At 41.4% G+C, this 19,576-nt stretch overlaps 1 protein-coding gene across 2 annotated transcripts in view; it reads right to left on the reverse strand.

The window, feature by feature from the left end:
* Window positions 1–857: 857 nt before the first annotated feature.
* LOC130358667 (uncharacterized) overlaps window positions 858–19,576 on the reverse strand; it is an 84,443-nt gene continuing 65,724 nt past the window's right edge. For both annotated transcript variants that reach the window (XM_056562227.1, XM_056562220.1), the window contains exons 17-21: window positions 16,781–16,892; window positions 16,425–16,508; window positions 13,616–13,739; window positions 4,657–4,747; window positions 858–1,226 (exon numbers count right to left, since the gene is read on the reverse strand). In XM_056562227.1, the coding sequence (XP_056418202.1) occupies window positions 1,152–1,226; window positions 4,657–4,747; window positions 13,616–13,739; window positions 16,425–16,508; window positions 16,781–16,892 (486 nt within the window). In that variant the 3' untranslated portion in view covers window positions 858–1,151. The remainder of the gene's footprint in view (window positions 1,227–4,656; window positions 4,748–13,615; window positions 13,740–16,424; window positions 16,509–16,780; window positions 16,893–19,576) is intronic.

Consider the following 19,576-nt stretch of genomic DNA (forward strand, 5'->3'; position numbering starts at 1 on the left):
GAAAAGATTTCAACAGGTCTTTCAAAAAGATGACACTCTAAATAGAGATTCTATACATTATAGAAGGCTCTGACCAAAACAGCGATAAAGATCCTGAGAAATATATTAACAAATCCTTTTACTTTCCTAATCCTAATGGGTTTCTTTTTCAACGAGATAGACTAGTGTAGCCAGACTATACTTTCTGCCAGAAAAAAATTAGGAAGTGGAAACATGGACCTGTAGTCAGTATATAAAAATCAAGATGTGAGACTATGAGGAGAAGGGGGTGTGAATCAGGCTCATACGTGGTGTAAATATGAGACTAAGGGGATCTAAATAAGGCTCTCAACCCCCCTCTGAGTCTAGAATGAAAGGGGTTATACAGGAAAAAACTTTATGTTATATATCAACTGGCTCCAGAAAGTTAAACAGATTTGTAAATTACTACTATTAAAAAATCTTAATCTTTTCAGTACTTATGAGCTTCTGAAGTTATGGTTGTTCTTTTCTGTCTATGTGCTCTCTGATGACATGTGTTTCGGGAACCGCCCAGTTTAGAAGCAAATCCCCATAGCAAACCTCTTCTAAACTGGGCGGTTCCCGAGACACGTGTCATCAGAGAGCACTTAGACAGAAAAGAACAACCTTAACTTCAGAAGCTCATAAGTACTGAAAGGATTAAGATTTTTTTTATAGAAGTAATTTACAAATCTGTTTAACTTTCTGGAGCCAGTTGATATATATATAAAAAAAGTTTTTTCCTGGAATACCCCTTTAACACTTATTTATGTAAAAAGATCCTGCCTATCTGACTATTCAGCAAAAAATAAAAAATAAATGAAAACAGCAGAAACTACAAAATAATATAAAAAAAATTTTATACTGACCACAGGTTCTCTTTAATTGCGCCTCAGAAAAAGTTTTATCATGGAGCGGCACATAAAAAAGATTAAGGTAGTGTACATGATAATATGATGAGAAATTTACCTTATGTTCTCCATACCATATATATTAAGTGCAGCTGCATATAAAATACATTTAGTAGTATACAAAATGGCTTATTGTGTATTAACCCGTTGTTATGTTTCTCTGTAAATAGAGATATTTCTATTTTCTATATTAGAATTCTGGTAAACATTTTGGCACAGGTTTATTTCCATTCTATCAGATTAATCGATCAATGATTTCAAATCAGGGACGTTTTTTATTTCAAGGTCAAGTAACATTTGCCCAAAAGCCTTTCCCTGGAAAAAAAAACAAATAAAAAAAATAAATTAATGTATTAAAAATTAAACATTTATGACATGACACATATAAATATATGCACAGCTATGGTTACCTAGAAAGTTTAACTGATGGTTGAGAATGTATATGAATATTTATTATGCACTGTAATACTTTTTCAAAACACAATGTACTGCCTGATATGCCAGAAAGCAGTGGTCTTCAACCTGCGGACCTCCAGATGTTGCAAAACTACAACTCCCAGCATGCCCGGACAGCCATCGGCTGTCCGGGCATGCTGGGAGTTGTAGTTTTGAAACATCTGGAGGTCCGCAGGTTGAAGACCACTGCCATAAAGGATTGCAAGTAACCTTTAGGACCTGCACTTTTCACCAGAGCGGGGGTCCCCAAATGATATATCTGCCTGGTGAGGGAGCTACTACATCCAGGTATACATTTGCATGGCCCTCTCGATTCTAGAGTTTCTAATATGAGGATTTTATTTTTTTTTTTTACTAAATATAACTTACTGATCTTCTGATTCATACATTGGCCCTCATTTATCATTGGAAACCCCACAGTTTTTGTCGGGTCTTTTTTTTTTTGCGACAAGGCACACACATGGTGCGACAAACTGCGACAAGCCATTCCTACGAACCCGACTCGGGGATTTTGAAAGCCTAAAAAGGGGCGTTTCCCGACCAAAACCTTGGTTTCCAACTGATTTATTAAGAAACCCGACCCGAATTTTAGGGTTTCAGTGTCCTTTTTTTCCCCCTGCTTCAAGCAGTGGGAAAAAGTGTTTGCCATTTCCCTAATTTTGGAATCTTCATCATTTTTGTTGCTTTTTTGCGACAAAAAATCCGACTGCGCCCAAAAAAATCACACTTGCGACAAATTAATAAATTGATAGGGAAAAAGATGGTCGGGTTAAAAGCCCAAGGGAAAAAAAACAACCTGACTTTTTTGATAAATGAGGGCCATTAATGTACATATAATGGTAAAATTCAATTATCCAATTCCTTTTTTTTTTTTTTTGCAGCCAGCAAGACCAAATGAATCAATATTGACATTTTAGACATAAACATCATAGACATCTCTATCCAAAGGATAGAGCATAAGATGTCTGATGGCGGGGACCCTCCGCGATCTCTATAGCTGGCTTCACATCACGATTTGAGTGTCCGCTGCACTGATACGATTTCAGAAGCTCAAATCGCCTGAAATCGTATCTGTGCAGGGACAGGTACTGACAGATACGGAGCCGTTAACTTTTATGGGGCTGCGGACCCGACTGTAGTCTGCTAGGGACTACGATTTGGTCCTTTTCTCAGCATGTCAGATTTTTGACACAGACTGAAAATCGTGGACTACGATCGGGTCCGCAGCCCCATAATAGTTAATGGCTCCGTATCTGTGAGTACCTGTCCCTGCACAGATACGATTTCAGGCGATTTGAGCTTCAGAAATCGTATCAGTGCAGCGGACACTCAAATCGTGATGTGAAGCCAGTCTATCCAGCACCTGGCATTCTGTGCCGGGCTATTGCTCTAGTCTCAGAAACCTCTGAGTTTCTGGGACTGGAAATGCGACGTCACACCACGCCCCTCCATTCATGTCTCTGGGAGGGGGTTTGGTGGTCCCCAGCGATCAGACATCTTATCCCCTATGCTTTGGATGGGGGATAAGAGGTCTATGGGCAGAATATCCCTTTAAGTCAGATATAAAGTATCATTTTCAGAAAAAAAAACTCTCTCCATACCCCTAAGGTGACTACCTTCCTTTTTGTTGAGCTTCCCTCATCATTCTATGTATTTCTTTTGCTCTTTTTCCCCAACGGTATCATATTTGTTGCTTATAGAATGCCAAATCTTATGTGACATTTTCCTCCTTTAAAAAAATAACATCTCCCAGAGTTTTCACTCCTCCAGTTCATCTTTCTTCCGCCAACAATTAATTAAGACCTGGATTATTTATATATTGATGGCACAAAGAACTAAAATTTAGCATAGATTTTTATTTCTGAAATCCTTGCTGTACAATATAGAGTTACAGAGTTATTCCCATCCCCATAATTTGTCCACAAAATCCTTATATATTAAAATATACACTGAATCCACAGGTCAGAGGTAATTTTTCAACCCAACATGTATTTTCTGCTGCCTATGCTCTGCTCCAAGCTCCCCAGCTTCTGCATCTAAGTGGACAGGGACTAGCAATCACCCCTTCCTCTGTGTCCATACTCCCAATGCAATTAGAGGGAAACTGACAGGCTCTTCACCCGCACTAAACCCAATACACTGGAGTATAGTGCGGGTGAACAGAAATTGGTGAATGCATGATATGGTCCCCATTGCTGTATTGCTACAGCTCTCTTGTAGCATAGCGCAGGCGCTGTCCTTCAGGTGTGGAGAGCTCAGGTGATGGCAGTACAGAAAACTGAATATTCATGTCAGGGGCAGGCACTGCAGGGCAAATAGAGGAGGCAGGGAAGATTGGCAAGTCGGCTCCCTGCCTCCATTGCGCAGAGAAGAACTGTAGGAATACAGCAACGGGGGCCATATACTGTAAGTCCCTTATCATCTTCTGTAAGTAAAACACTGTTTTACTTCTGTTCACCTGCTCTATATCCCAGTGTGTTTATTGTGGGTGAACAGCTTGTCAGTTTCCCTTTAAGTGTAGTTGACTGAGATGGCTGTAGGGCTAATGTGCATGCCTGGGAGTTGTCCTATTTAGTTCTACTGAACCATAGAGTAGTAGCCAGGCCGGGAGCTGAGAGTCTGTAGGATAATACAAATAGAAAGCCCAGGATCTGCAAGACCATAACATTTGGAAACTGTAATTATACAATACCCAAGAATTGAGAACATGGCATTATGTAAAAATTCTGCTAATGACAAAGATGTATATTCTTACATTATGAATTAGATTAAAGTATGATCGTGAAGATGGGAATACATCCTTAGGGTACATTCACACGTACAAGATCTGCTGCATATTTTCTGAAGCCGATTTTGCTACCCATTGAAGTTAATGGGTATCAAAATTAGCTGCACAAAATATGCAGCAGATCCTGTACGTGAGAACGTACCCTGAGGGTGTGTTCACACGTGCACATTTTTGCTGCAGATCTGCTGCAGATTTGCTACTGCAGGTTTTGCTGCCCATTGACTTCAATGGGTAGCAAAATCTGCTACAGCAAATCTTCAGCAGAAAATATGCACATTTCAACGTACCCTTAGGGTGTATTCATGTACAGTATCCTGCACATATTTGATGTGCAGGATTTGAAGCTGTGCTCAAGTCATTTAGTTTACATTGAAATCTGCAGTATAAAATCCTGCGCATCAAATAAACGCAAGATACTGTACGTGTGAATATACACTTAACGTATCCAAAATATAACCAAATTAATATTAGCAGCACATATGAGGATATTAAATACTGTACCTGTGGGTCACTTCTCAATGATGCAATGCCTCCACCGCCTAATGCATTCTTCAAAACAAAATTTAATCCATTTATTCCTGGCAACTCATATCTGCGGAATAAAAAACACAGACTCATATATCGGCTGTTAAGAAACACTCTGAACTTACTACCTTCCCCTCCAAAAGTTCCTCATATAATAAGAATAGAATCTGGATTTAAAATAAACTATTTAAAGAGAACTTGCTCTGAAAATTACCAATGACCTCCAGCTAAATCTTGACCTTTGTTGTGCCTTTGGCCATGATAATCACTCTCTACTCCTCAAGATTCTCTGCTCCTTTTGCATCCATGGTTTGGATCTCCTCCTGCTTAATTAAGCCTCATACTTAAAGGGGTATTCCAGGCAAAACTTTTTTTTATATATTAACTGGCTCCGGAAAGTTAAACAGATTTGTAAATGACTTCTATTAAAAAATCTTAATCCTTCCAATAGTTCTTAGCTTCTGAAGTTGAGTTGCTGTTTTCTGTCTAACTGCTTTCTGATGACTCACGTCCCGGGAGCTGTCCAGCTCCTATGGGGATATTCTCCCATCATGCACAGCTCCCGTGACGTGACATCATCATTAAGCAGTTAGACAGAAAACTTCAGAAGCTAATAACTATTGGAAGGATTAAGATTTTTTAATAGACGTAATTTACAAATCTGTTTAACTTTCCGGAGCCAGTTGATATATAAAAAAAAGTTTTGGCCTGGAATATCCCTTTAAGTCTCTACCTCTTCTCCAACCCTAAAAAATTGTTTCTGATTTTCTTTTTCTCTATACAACTCCTAAAATGTTAGTACACATACTTACAATATCCTTGCTCGGCTACTGTGACATCGTCTCATGGCCAGCGCACGCACAGACTAATAATACTTTACCTGTCTCTGCCTATAAAACACTCACTGAAGGTTTACCTCTTTAACAAGCATATAACCAGTCTCTGGATATATCTAAATAACACACTATTAGGCAGGGAGAAATTCCACTTTAAGGGTCTATTCACACAGATTTGATGCACAGTTTTAGTTTACATTAAAATCTGCAGCATCAAATACTGTGCATTAAACCTGAGCAGGATACTGCACGTGTGAATATACCTTTAAGGGTCATTAAGATGCACACACAGTTAAAAGTATATTGTGCTCATGACAGAACAAGAAGAAGGCAGCTCTCTCCTGTACTTTGAAGGCAGCCAGGATTTCTGGTGCAGGCAGTGTCTCTGTACAATGCTGTCTGTACCAAGAGCACAGAGAGGAAGAGCTGTGGAAAAAACCATCGGCAAGGTAGGGACCAATGTTATAGGAGAGCAGTATGGAGGCCTAATACTACAGGGGAGCAGTATGGAGACCTAATACTATAGGGGAGCAGTATGGAGACCTAATACTATAGGGGAGCAGTATGGAGACCTAATACTATAGGGGAGCAGTATGGAGACATAATACTATAGGGGAGCAGTATGGAGACCTAATACTATAGGGGAGCAGTATGGAGGCCTAATACTACAGGGGAGCAGTATGGAGACCTAATACTACAGGGGAGCAGTATGGAGACCTAATACTACAGGGGAGCAGTATGGAGACCTAATACTATAGGGGAGCAGTATGGAGACCTAATACTATAGGGGAGCAGTATGGAGACCTAATACTATAGGGGAGCAGTATGGAGACATAATACTATAGGGGAGCAGTATGGAGACCTAATACTACAGGGGAGCAGTGTGGAGACCTAATACTATAGGGGAGCAGTATGGAGACCTAATACTATAGGGGAGCAGTATGGAGACCTAATACTATAGGGGAGCAGTATGGAGACCTAATACTATAGGGGAGCAGTATGGAGACCTAATACTATAGGGGAGCAGTATGGAGACCTAATACTATAGGGGAGCAGTATGGAGACCTAATACTATAGGGGAGCAGTATGGAGACCTAATACTATAGGGGAGCAGTATGGAGACCTAATACTATAGGGGAGCAGTATGGAGACCTAATACTATAGGGGAGCAGTATGGAGACCTAATACTATAGGGGAGCAGTATGGAGACCTAATACTATAGGGGAGCAGTATGGAGACCTAATACTATAGGGGAGCAGTATGGAGACCTAATACTATAGGGGAGCAGTATGGAGACATAATACTATAGGGGAGCAGTATGGAGACATAATACTATAGGGGAGCAGTATGGAGACCTAATACTATAGGGGAGCAGTATGGAGACATAATACTATAGGGGAGCAGTATGGAGACCTAATACTATAGGGGAGCAGTATGGAGACCTAATACTATAGGGGAGCAGTATGGAGACCTAATACTATAGGGGAGCAGTATGGAGACCTAATACTATAGGGGAGCAGTATGGAGACCTAATACTATAGGGGAGCAGTATGGGAGCCTTAACTATATGTGAGCAGTATGGGGGCCTAATTCTATATCGGAAGCAGTATATTGGCCTAATACTAAATGAAGGTCATAATGGGGGGGCTTATATTTAATGTGGGCAGTATGGGGGCCTAACTACTATATGGAGATACAAAGTATAAACTATTACTTTATGGGGCAAAACAGACGGTGAGTATGTGAGTATATAGGCAAGGGGGGTGCTGGAGCCTAAAAAGTTTGTCTGCCGGATTGTGCAGAGACGAGTCACAGCCACCAAAAGTCTTCATGATAGCCCGAGTCGGATGGAGAAGAAAAGCAAAAGTGAATGACTCCGGATTTAATGCCTCCTGTCAGCCACATGTCATTTAACACTGATGTTACTTTAACTACAGGCCTTTACTTTTTGCACCATCCTTTGAGAATCACCTTGTACAATGCAGAACCAAGGAAAATTCTTTGTGGTGTCAAGTTAAAAAATAAATATAATAAAAAGTCTGCAAAAGTTTGAGTTTTTATTTTATTTTATTTTTTGCTGGTTATTGTTTGGTAAAACTGACATGTTATCTTTATTCTTCAGGTCAGTATGATTATAGCAATATCCAAATTGTAAAGTTTTTGTTATGTTTTAATTCTATAAAAAAATTAAAAATTACTTTGCAACACCATGTTATGACTCCTACAGCTTCATTTTTTGTGTGAACAGAGCTGTGTAAGGGGCACATTTTTTGTGCAGTGATCTGCAGTTTTTATCGATTTGACTAATGCGAAGGACTTTCTTTTCTGGGATATGATCAAAAATAAGCGATTTTTTTTGTTTTTACTTTATTTGGACATTATAATAACATTATTTCTTAATTTAGATCAGCATTCTACCGGAACTGCATGTAGCAGACTATCAGTAGAAAAATATCAAAGAATTCCTAAGGTGGCCCTACAGTATATTGCAGCAATCCTCATCTAGTATATTGCAACGTTCAGAAGGTAACCACAATAAACACAACAGGTGGTGCCCTGCTAAAAAAGTCCAGTACAAAGCAGACAAAAAAATGAAAGCAGCTTTCACGCAATGCAAAATAAACCAAATTTCCTTATCTTCTTAGATTAACCTCTTAAGGACCCAGGACGTACGGGGACGTCCCCGCACCCTGGGCCTTAAGGACCCAGGACGTCCCCGTACGTCCTGGCGTTTTCCGGTCTCTGCCGCTCGCCGGGCAGAGATCGGAACCGGATGCCTGCTGAAATCCTTCAGCAGGCATCCAGGGCAAACGCCGAGGGGGGCCATGTAGGCCCCCCATGTCGGCGATCGCCGCAAATCGCAAGGGAAATCGCCCTTGCGATCTGCGGCGATACCGGGCTGATCGGGTCTCTGGGACCCGACCGCCCGGTAATTTCGCATGATCCCGGCTGTCACAGACAGCCAGGACCATGCTAACGTATAGGAGCGAGGTGGCAAGCCGGCCACCTCCTCCTATACCCTGCGATCTGTCGGTTAGTTAACCGACCAATCGCAGGAGGGGGGGCTGTTACTTCCTCCCGTCCTGCCCGGCCCCTGAAAGTTCGGAGAGGACGGGAGGAAGACCGGAGGACGCGGCGGGGGACGGGCGAGTGCTGGGGACCGGCCCCGGTACTTACCTCGTCCCTGAAGACCCGGATGCCGGCCAGGAAGATGGCGGTGGCGGCGGCGACAAGTGAGTAGATCTTCAGCCGCGGTCGGGCCCTTTACAGCAATGCACGTCGCCGTAAAGCGACATGCATTGCTGTAATAGGACCCTGTAAACTACAACTCCCAGCATGGCCCTTCAGATGTTGCAGAACTACAACTCCCAGCATGCCTGGACAGTTTTGGCATACTGGGGGTTGTAGTTTTGCAACATCTGGAAGGGAACAGATTGGGAACCACTGTATTAGTGGTCTGCAAACTGTAGTCCTCCAGATGTTGCAAAACTACAACTCCAAGCATGCTGGGAGTTGTAGTTCGGCAACATCTGGCTCTAAAGATGTTGCCGAACTACTACTCCCAGCATGCCTGAGAATGTTTGGGAGTTGTGGTTTTGCAACAGCTGGAGGCACACTGGTTGGGAAACATTGTCTGTTTCCTAACTCAGTGTTTCCCAACCCGTGTGCCTCCAGCTGTTGCAAAACCACAACTCCCAAACATTCTCAGGCATGCTGGGAGTAGTAGTTTTGCAACAGCTGGAGGTCCCCCCCTGTGAATGTACAGGATACATTCACATGGGCAGGGGGCTTACAGTGAGTATCAGGCTGCAAGTTTGCAATGCAGCTAATTTTGCGCGGCAGCTCAAACTCGCTGTAATCCTCGGCCCATGTGACTGTACCCTAAAAACACTACACTACACTAACACAAAATAAAATAAAAAGTAAAAAACACTACATATACACATACCCCTACACAGCCCCCCTCCCCTCCCCAATAAAAATGAAAAACGCCTGGTACGCCACTCTTTCCAAAATGGAGCCTCCAGCTGTTGCAAAACAACAAGGTATGCCATGTGGGGGTTATTTTGCTGTCCTGGCACCATAGGGGCTTCCTAAATGCGACATGCCCCCCGAGCAAAATTTGCTCTCAAAAAGCCAAATATGACTCCTTCTCTTCTGAGCATTGTAGTTCGCCCGTAGTGCACTTCAGGTCAACTTATGGGGTACCTCCATACTCAGAAGAGATGGGGTTACAAATTTTGGGGGGTATTTTCTGCTATTAACCCTTGCAAAAATGTGAAATTTGGGGGGGAAACACACCTTTTAGTGATTTTTTTTTTTTTTTTTAAGTATGCAAAAGTCGTGAAACCCCTGTGGGGTATTAAGGCTCACTTTATTTCTTGTTACGTTCCACAAGGGGTCTAGTTTCCAAAATGGTATGCCATGTGTTTTTTTTTTGCTGTCCTGGCACCATAGGGGCTTCCTAAATGCGACATGCCCCCGAGCAAAATTTGCTCTCAAAAAGCCAAATATGACTCCTTCTCTTCTGAGCATTGTAGTTCACCCATAGTACACCTCAGGGCAACTTATGGGGTACCTTCATACTCAGAAGAGATGGGGTTACAATGTATGGGGGGTATTTTCTGCTATTAACCCTTGCAAAAAAGTGAAATTTGGGGGGAAACACACATTATTGTGAAATTTTATTTTTATTTTTTTACATATGCAAAAGTCGTGAAACTCCTGTGGGGTATTAAGGCTCACTTTATTCCTTGTTACGTACCTCAAGGGGTCTAGTTTCCAAAATGGTATGCCATGTGGGGGATTTTTTCTGTTCTGGCACCATAGGGGCTTCCTAAATGCAACATGCCCCCCAAAAACCATTTCAGAAAAACGTACTCTCCAAAATCCCCTTGTCGCTCCTTCGCTTCTGAGCCCTCTACTGCGCCCGCCGAACACTTTACATAGACATATGAGGTATGTGCTTACTCGAGAGAAATTGGGCTACAAATATAAGTATACATTTTCTCCTTTATCCCCTTGTAAAAATTCAAAAATTGGGTCTACAAGAACATGCGAGTGTAAAAAATGGAGATTGTGAATTTTCTCCTTCACTTTGCTTTTATTCCTGTGAAACACCTAAAGGGTTAAAACGCGGACTGAATGTCATTTTGAATACTTTGGGGGGGTGCAGTTTTTATAATGGGGTCATTTGTGGGGTATTTCTAATATGAAGACCCTTCAAATCCACTTCAAACCTGAACTGGTCCATGAAAAATTGTGAGTTTGGAATCTTTGTGAAAAATTGGAAAATTGCTGCTGAACTTTGAAGCCCTCTGGTGTCTTCCAAAAGTAAAAACGCATCAATTTTATGATGCAAACATAAAGTGGACATATTGTATATGTGAATAAAAAAATTTTTTGGGGGAATATTCATTTTCCTTACAAGCAGAGAGCTTCAAAGTTAGAAAAATGCAAAATTTTCAAATTTTTCATAAAATTTTGGGATTTTTCACCAAGAAAGGATGCAAGATACCACAACATTTTACCACTATGTTAAAGTAGAATATGTCACGAAAAAACAATCTCGGAATCAGAATGATAACTAAAAGCATTCCAGAGTTATTAATGTTTAAAGTGACAGTGGTCAGATGTGCAAAAAATGGCCGGGTCCTGAGGTGTAAAATGGCTGGGTCCTTAAGGGGTTAAAATCCCATTGTAGAGGTGGCGTGGACAATTGTGTTTCACCTCCTGGAGCTTTGTTAACCCCTTAAGGACCCGGGCTTTTTCCATTTTTTCATTTTCAATTTTTCCTCCTTAACTTTAAAAAATCATAACTCTTTAAAATTTTCACCTAAAATTCTATATGATGGCTTATTTTTTGCATCACTAATTCTACTTTGTAATGACATTAGTCATTTTACCCAAAAATCTACGATGAAACGGGAAAAAAAAATCAATGTGCGACAAAATTGATGAAAACACACTATTTTGTAAGTTTTGGGGGCTTCCGTTTTTACGTAGTAAATTTTTTGGGCAAAAATGACACCTTATCTTTATTCTGTAGGTCCATACGGTTAAAATGATACCCTACTTGTATAGGTTTGATTTTGTGTCACTTCAGAAAAAAATCATGAATACATGCAGGAAAATTTATATGTTTAAAATGGTCATCTTCTGACCCCTATAACTTTTTTATTTTTCTGTGTTCAGGGTGCTATGAGGGATCATTTTTCTGAAGTTTTTAGCAGTACCATTTTTGTTCTGATCAGACTTTTTGATCACTTTTTATTCACTTTTTGTGGTATAAAAAGTGATCAAAAATGCGCTATTTTGGACTTTGGAATTTTTTGGCGCGTACGCCATTGAACGTGCGGTTTAAAAAGCAGTATATTTTTATAATTCAGACATTTCCGCACGCGGCGATACCACACATGTTTATTTTTATTTACACAGTTTTTTTTAATTCTTGGAAATGCCGGGTGTTTCAAACTTTTATTAGGGAAAGGGATAATTGAAAGGGTTAATAATTTTTTTACACTTTTCTTATGCAATATTATAGCTCCTATAGGGGGCTATAACATTGCATTAACTGATCTTTTACACTGATTGATCCATCTCCATAGGAATGGATCAATCAGTGTTTTCGGCGATTGATTGCTCAAGCCTGGATCTCAGGCTTGAAGCATTCAATCGGCGATCGGACTGCAGGAAGGAAGGTAAGAGACCTTCCTCCTGTAGTACAGCTGTTCGGGATGCCGCGATTATACCGCGGCGATCCCGAACAGCTCCCTGAGCTAACCGGCAACTTTCACTTTCGTTTTTAGCCGCTCAGTGTCGCGCGCTATTAGAGGCGGGTCCCGGCTTCACTATGATGCCGGGCCTGCCGCGATATGATGCGGGGTCACCGTGAGACCCCGCGTTATATCGCAGGACCGGGACCCAGGACATACCCATACGTCCTGGGTCCTTAAGGGGTTAAAGGGGTTCTCTAGGAAAACATTTTTATATATATATATATATATATATATATATCTCAACTGGCTCCAGAAAGTTAAACAGATTTGTAAATTACTTCTATTAAAAAATCTTAATCCATTCAGTACTTATGAGCTTCTGAAGTTAAGGTTGTTCTTTTCTGTCTAAGTGCTCTCTGATGACACGTGTATCGGGAACCGCCCAGTTTAGAAGCAAATCCCCATAGCAAACCTCTTCTACTCTGTGCAGTTCCCGAGACAAGCAGATATTTCAGCAGAGAGCACTGTTGCCAGACAGAAAACAACAACTCAACTTCAGCAGCTGATAATTATTGAAAGGATTAAGATTTTTTAATAGAAGTAATTTACAAATCTTTTTAACTTTCTAGAGCCAGTTGATATATAAAAAAATTTTTTTCCTGGAATACCCCTTTAAGCTTGAAAAGTGAAACGATTATAAATATATGACTCCCTGCGCTTGAGTTTTCACAGTGCTTCAGGATCGCTCTGAGAATGACTGTGTGAACAGCGCATGCGCGGGATCTGTGTGTGTCAATCCCTCACACAGAAGCTGAGAGAGGTGTTGTAGTACCCAGGCATAGCAGCTTTCTGCCCCACCTCTCCAAATGATCCTAACTGAAGAAAAAGCTTTTATTCAAGGAAATAAAGCAAGGAAGCCTAATAAGAAAGGTGTGCCTGGACTGTAGCTGTTAATACCTTATACACTGTGTGGCCGGTTTACCAACCAAATGTTTATTTGACAAATGCAATTTAAAACTGTATTACTGAAACCTATTACTGATTGATCCATCATCACTGCCCCTCACTTTTGCATTAAGTTATAAACAGGGTCACACACCTCATTCTTAATTTCTCTGCTTGCATCTAGTGTAATACAGTTTTGACCATTTTTGTCTATTTTGTAACTGGGGAAAGTTACTCTTGACAGATTTTCAACAAGTATCACATATGCAGATGTGCTCTTCAGTTATAGTGTGTGTGCGAAAGGGTGCAAGCAGCAGTTCCCTAAGGATCTTAGATCATAACCAGTGCTGACACATTAGAATTTAGCCAGGTCAATAGAACAGCTTGATTGAACATATCCCAAAGTCTAAACAAATTATCAGTAGAAGTAAATACCTGGTCACGAGTTGTTCATCAGGCTTCTCTTTCTGCAGTAAATGTTGGAAATATTCTTCTACAACTTGCGATGTAAGTGCTCTTTTAAGATATGGGTAATATAATGGGTGACGAGCCACAACACCTACAGTACAAAAAGAGAGCACTTACTCTACTAATAAACAGCAGAACAGAGTATTATAGAGATGCAGACTTCCCCTTTCACCAGTCGAAGATTGACAACTTTCTCCCTATGCACAGTAATAAGGAAAAAGCTGTCAATAAGCGGACTAGCATGGCGGAGCCTGTATCTCATGAATCTATTAGACTCTTGTCTCACAATGGTGGTGCTGCACTACAACAATAAAATTGTCCTATCAGTTCCCTTTTAATCTTGAGGACACAGCCCATCTTGGCCTTGAGGACACTTTTCATATTTGTCCTTTCATTTTTTCCTACTTGACTTTTAAGAGCCTTTGAACTCTCCATCTTAAAAATAACATGTTCTTTTTTTCTGTGGGTAAATACAATTAAAATGATACCCAATTTATATTCCGTATATTATATTATATTCCGACCCGAATATAAGCCGAGGCCCCTAATTTCACCCCAAAAACCTAGGAAACCATATTGACTCGAGTATATGCCTAGGGTGGGAAATACATCATCCCCCCTGTAATCATCCATCCCCCCCCTGTCATCATTCGGACCCCCATCATCATCCAGACCCCCCTGTGTTCATACCCCCATCATCATCACCCCTGTCAACCCCCCGTCATCATCCAGACCCCCTGTCATCATCACCCCCTGTCAATATCGCCCCTGTCATCATCCAGACCCCGTTGTCATCATCACCCCATCATCATCCCCCCTGTCATCATCCAGACCCCTCTTTCGTTGTCTACTCACCTCCCCAGTTGTTGCTCTCTTGGAGGGGTCCTGTTGCCTACCGGTGGGGAGGGTGAGCCGGCTCGGGTCATCCATCTTCACAGAGAGGCCCTCTTCTGCACTCCGTGCCAGCCCTGGACTAGTGACGCTGAATTGACACCGCCGCTCAGGGACATCCACATGCAGCAGACATCTGTGACGTCGGGGGCGCTGCTGCACACGGACGTCCCTGCGTGGCGGCGTCAATGCAGCGTCACTAGTCCGGGGCCGGCCGGAGATGGACGGCCCGGACCGGCTCACCCTCCCCACCGGAATGCGGACGGTCCCTGCAGTGAAGATGGACGGCAGAACCCCCACCACCACGGCTTATACTCGAATATATATGGTAGTTTTGCTATTATTTTACTATGAAAAAAAAGTTTAACTATTTAAAAAAATCAGTATACTAAGAATCTGAGAATTGCCCTATTCTATTTTTCCATATGCAGGGCTAATTTTGTGTGAGATGTAGATTTAATGTGTTCTATTTGTTTTGATGGGACTTTTTGATTACTTTTTATTACTGATCTATGATGTCACCAAAAAAGAAGCATTTCTGTCAACTTCTTTCGTTTACACCTCTATCTTGCAGGATCATAAATATTATATTTCCATAATCAGGGCAATTCTGTATGCGGCGACACCAAATATGTTTATTAATTTTATTTGGGGGGGGTTTAGACAAAAAAAAAAAGTTTTGAAAATTATTATTTATTTTACACTTTTTAAATCCCTATAGGGGACAATTATATGCAATCATTAGATTGCATTTGTTGTACAATGCTATGCTATTGCAAAGCATTATACAGGGCGATCGGTGCCCTACTGAGCCCTGTGTCGCCCTCTGCCGTCTAGGGGTTAAATCCTACAGCAGCTGAAAAATAATAGTATAGTACTAATAGTATAGTACTAAACACTTGATCCATTCAGCAGAATACTTAAATGTTTTTATATTTAAATGGGAACTTATTAAAAAATGTTTGCTACTGCACCCCTTGTGGTAAATATAAAAAATATTTCTAATGTACTTTTCTACAGCAGAAATGTACTCATCCACAGTGAAAGAGTGATCAAAGCTTTTGGGACAATGTCCTTTGGACAGATGAGATACAACTGAAGCTTTTTGGGAAGTTCCATGAGCTCTATGATGGCCGATGCCATAATGAAGCATACAAAGAAAATAACACTGTACCTAATGTGAAGCACGAAGGAGGTTTGGTTATGTTTCGGGGTGGCTTTGCTGCATCTGGCAGAGGGTGGCAAGACAACCAAGGCATTCTGAAGCCAAATTTGCTGCCCAGTGTCAGGAAGCTTGGACTCTAGTCACAGGCCATGTGTCCTCCAGCAGGATAATGACCCAAAACACACAGCAGAAGTCTCATTGAAAGTTACAGAAATCGCTGAATTGCAGCACCTCATTTAAAGAAAATGAAGTTTTCTATGTTTTATTTGTGTTTAAAAAAGATGCCACTTGTTGTCTCCCTATTTGTCCAGAGCACATTTTCCTCCATCTTTTACACAGACTTTGGACTCTTGCCTGGCAGAAGTCCAAAATCAGGAAATGCTGAGGAGGGGGGGAGGGGGTTGTGTGGGGGGGGTGCAGCCTTATCCCAATCAGAGCTCATCTCACACACTGCTCGGCTCTGGGCTGTGTGTAGCAGGGTGAGGAAAGAAGTTCTCCCCTGTTTGGCTTCAGATGATGTCACGCCTGCTGGGGAACACCCCTTTCCAGTCTGTGAATCTGACTGAGGCTGAGCAGAAAATATGGAGAAATGTCAAGGTAGAAAACTAAAAAAATAATAAAAAATAAAGGTAGAGGGTGGTTTATCATGATGGGGCAGTAAACTGGGAGGATTATACAATTTAACAAGAACATGAGAGGTACTCTTTAAAGTATAATTACCTATGTTTGCAGTGTTTCCTTTGTCCCCACTTCTAGTGTATGCCAGTTCCTCTAATCGATAAACATAAGGACCACTTGGCAAATCTGTGCAAATATAAGGCAATAAGATCATAACACCAGTCAGTCCACCCGAGTCCTACTGTGTAATTACAAACATTAACCTTTATATACAATTCTATGTGACTTTATATAAAATGCTCATAATATTATGCTCCACAAAACATACTTATGTCACTTATAGAACCCCCACCTACTTGTGTGTAAAAACCCTACCTACATTAAAAGTTAAAATAAACCTTTATTTGAAAAGTATGTAAAGATATACTTAATCTGGTCAAATTTTTATGTCCAAATACCTTTTGGCACTACTGGTGTTTCAGGTTCTACAGCAGAAATGTACTCATCCACAGTGAAAGAGTGATCATCCACAAACTTTTCTATATGTTTTCCATCCATAAAAATTTCAATCTGAAAGATGTACAGAGAAATCAAATCTTAAATGACATGTAATGCCTATTTGTAAGTGGTATTGTGACCATTGTAAATGCCTTATAGTGGACATTCCACTTCTGGAACCACCACATTTAGGAAGGCCCTATAACCTATGTAATAAGACAGAAAGTAGGCCAAGCAAGCTTACTGCTTTCTCCATTAAAGTCTATGAAAGTAACAGGAGTCTGCATGTCTGGCTGTTTCAGTATTGTGCATCAACTGGGGAAACCCCCTTTTTCAGGAACTTATTTATAGAGGTCCCAAATAAGAATAATAACCATACAGATACTAACAGATCTCCTTTTAGTAAGAATTGCTGCTGGCAGGGGAAAGGGAGAGATCGGTGGGTTTATACTTTACAATATATTGTAGCACACTGAAAAAAAATTTCTAAAATAGCAAAGCTACAGACATGGACAAAATTGTCGGTACCCATCCTTTGAAGATAAAAAAACATACGACGCTCCCCAAACTAATAAGAGTAATAATGAATAAAAATTTACTTAAAATAACCTGATGAAAATCAGACAATACTTTTGAATTGTCATTCAACAGAATCATTTTGAAATTAAAATAACAAAACTGGACTAGACTTGTAATCGGTCAGTCTTCCTATTTAGGTCCACTTTCACATGGCTGAATTTTTGCGGAATGTCTGACCAGAATTTCTGGTGGACAGTCCACAAACCGTGGTTGCCAGCAGAACATGCCGGTGCTAGGACCGCTGGGAAATGCGCTGTCTCCATAGATAGCAAAGCATTTCCAAGTGAATTCTGTAGAAAGAATTGACATGTCAATTCTTTCTGCGGAGACGGGAATTGGGATTTCCGTGGTGGAAATGCCTATTTCGGCATGTCAATTCTTCCTACGGAATCCGCTCAGAATCTATTGTGTGCACAGTGCAGCAAGAATCACATTGAACACAATGGGACTCTGCTACAACAGAATTTCCGAGCTGAATTTTTCCTGCTACATTCCACTCAGAAATTCCTGCTTGTAAACATGGCCGATAGTGTAAAAAATATTCACTGAGCTGTTTGGCATCATGGCATGTACCAAACTGAACAAGGACCACAGAAAGTCAAGGAGATTAGATAGAAAATGGTAGACAAGCATGTTAAAGGTAGAGGCTATAAGACCATCCCCAAGCAGCTTGATGTTCCTGTGACTGCTACATATATTATTCAGAAGGATAAGGTTTACGGGAGTGCAGCCAACCTTCCTGGATGTGGCTGCAAGAGGTAAAAGCCTTCCAAAGACATTAGAGGTGAACTACAAAGTCAAGGTACATGAGTGTCAGAATACACCATTCATTGCTGTTTGAGCCAAAGTGGTCTTAGTGGAAGATGATCGAGGAGCACACCGCTGTTGAAAGCAAACCATAAAAAAGCAAGACTGGGATTTGTCAAAATGCATATCGAAAAGCCACAAAGCTTTTGGGACAATGTCCTTTGGACAGATGAGATACAACTGAAGCTTTTTGGGAAGTTCCATGAGCTCTATGATGGCCGATGCCATAATGAAGCATACAAAGAAAATAACACTGTACCTACTGTGAAGCACGAAGGAGGTTTGGTTATGTTTCGGGCGGCTTTGCTGCATCTGGCACAGGGTGGACTCTAGTCACAGGTCATGTGTCCTCCAGCAGGATAATGACCCAAAACACACAGCAGAAGTCGCATTGAAAGTTACAGAAATCACTGAATTGCAGTACCTCATATTAAAGGGGTACTTAAGTGGAACACAAATCGCAATGTTACAGGGGGTGGAAAAGAGAGGGTGATGAATTTGCACAGAGGGTAAAAAAGGGGAAATGATGTGGCACAGGTGGTAAGGGGGGATGATTTTGTATTGGCCCAGTACGGGATGGCTTTGCCCCGTACCTTTCCCGCCCTGTCAGGCAGTGTCCCTCAGTGTCCTCAGTAGTTATTTCCCCATTTGTATATATGTTGGATATTAAAAGATGTGTTATACCTTTAATAAAATGTACCATGTGATTGTTATCCAGAAGGTACCAGTGACCAGCTGACCCCCAGAGTGACCTATGGGCTCCCTGCTAGTCTCCCCCATATAAGCCCTGGGTGGAGCTAGCTCTTTTTGTTTTGCTCCCTTGCTTCCTGCTGAGGTCCAGTCAAGTCGTGCCTAGAGTGTGTGTCCAGAGGAGTGAAGGCCTCAAGTCAAGTCCTGCAGCCACAAGTCAAGTGCAAGTAAGATAAAGTCACCGTCCTGTCACAAGTCAGTCAAGTCAAATCATCTGTCTACCCAGTGTGGCCTGCACTAAATTCTCCAGTTCAACTACAAGTCCTAGCAAACCTGTGTCTCTGTGTCACTGGTCACCTCCTTGGGCCCTGGCTGTACTGCATAGACTATAAAAACTGTCTACCCTCAGTAAAGCTACCGTTGTCCCCGTGCCTAGCCCAGGATCCAGCGGTATACCTTTGATTGGTTAAGGATAAACCACGCCCTGGCATCACGAACACAAGGGGTTAATGCCATCTGCCCCTAGGGTAATAACATCTGCCCTTTACCTCACAACCCGCCACACCACAATTTGGCATATAGCACAGGGGGAATAAAGTGGCACAGGTTATAAAGGAACAATAAAATGACACAGTGAGTACAAGGGGGGGAGGAATGAAATGGCATTGGAGGGATAAAGA

This window comes from Hyla sarda, chromosome 1 (genome assembly GCF_029499605.1).
Source record: "Hyla sarda isolate aHylSar1 chromosome 1, aHylSar1.hap1, whole genome shotgun sequence".
In the NCBI taxonomy this organism is placed as follows: domain Eukaryota; kingdom Metazoa; phylum Chordata; class Amphibia; order Anura; family Hylidae; genus Hyla; species Hyla sarda.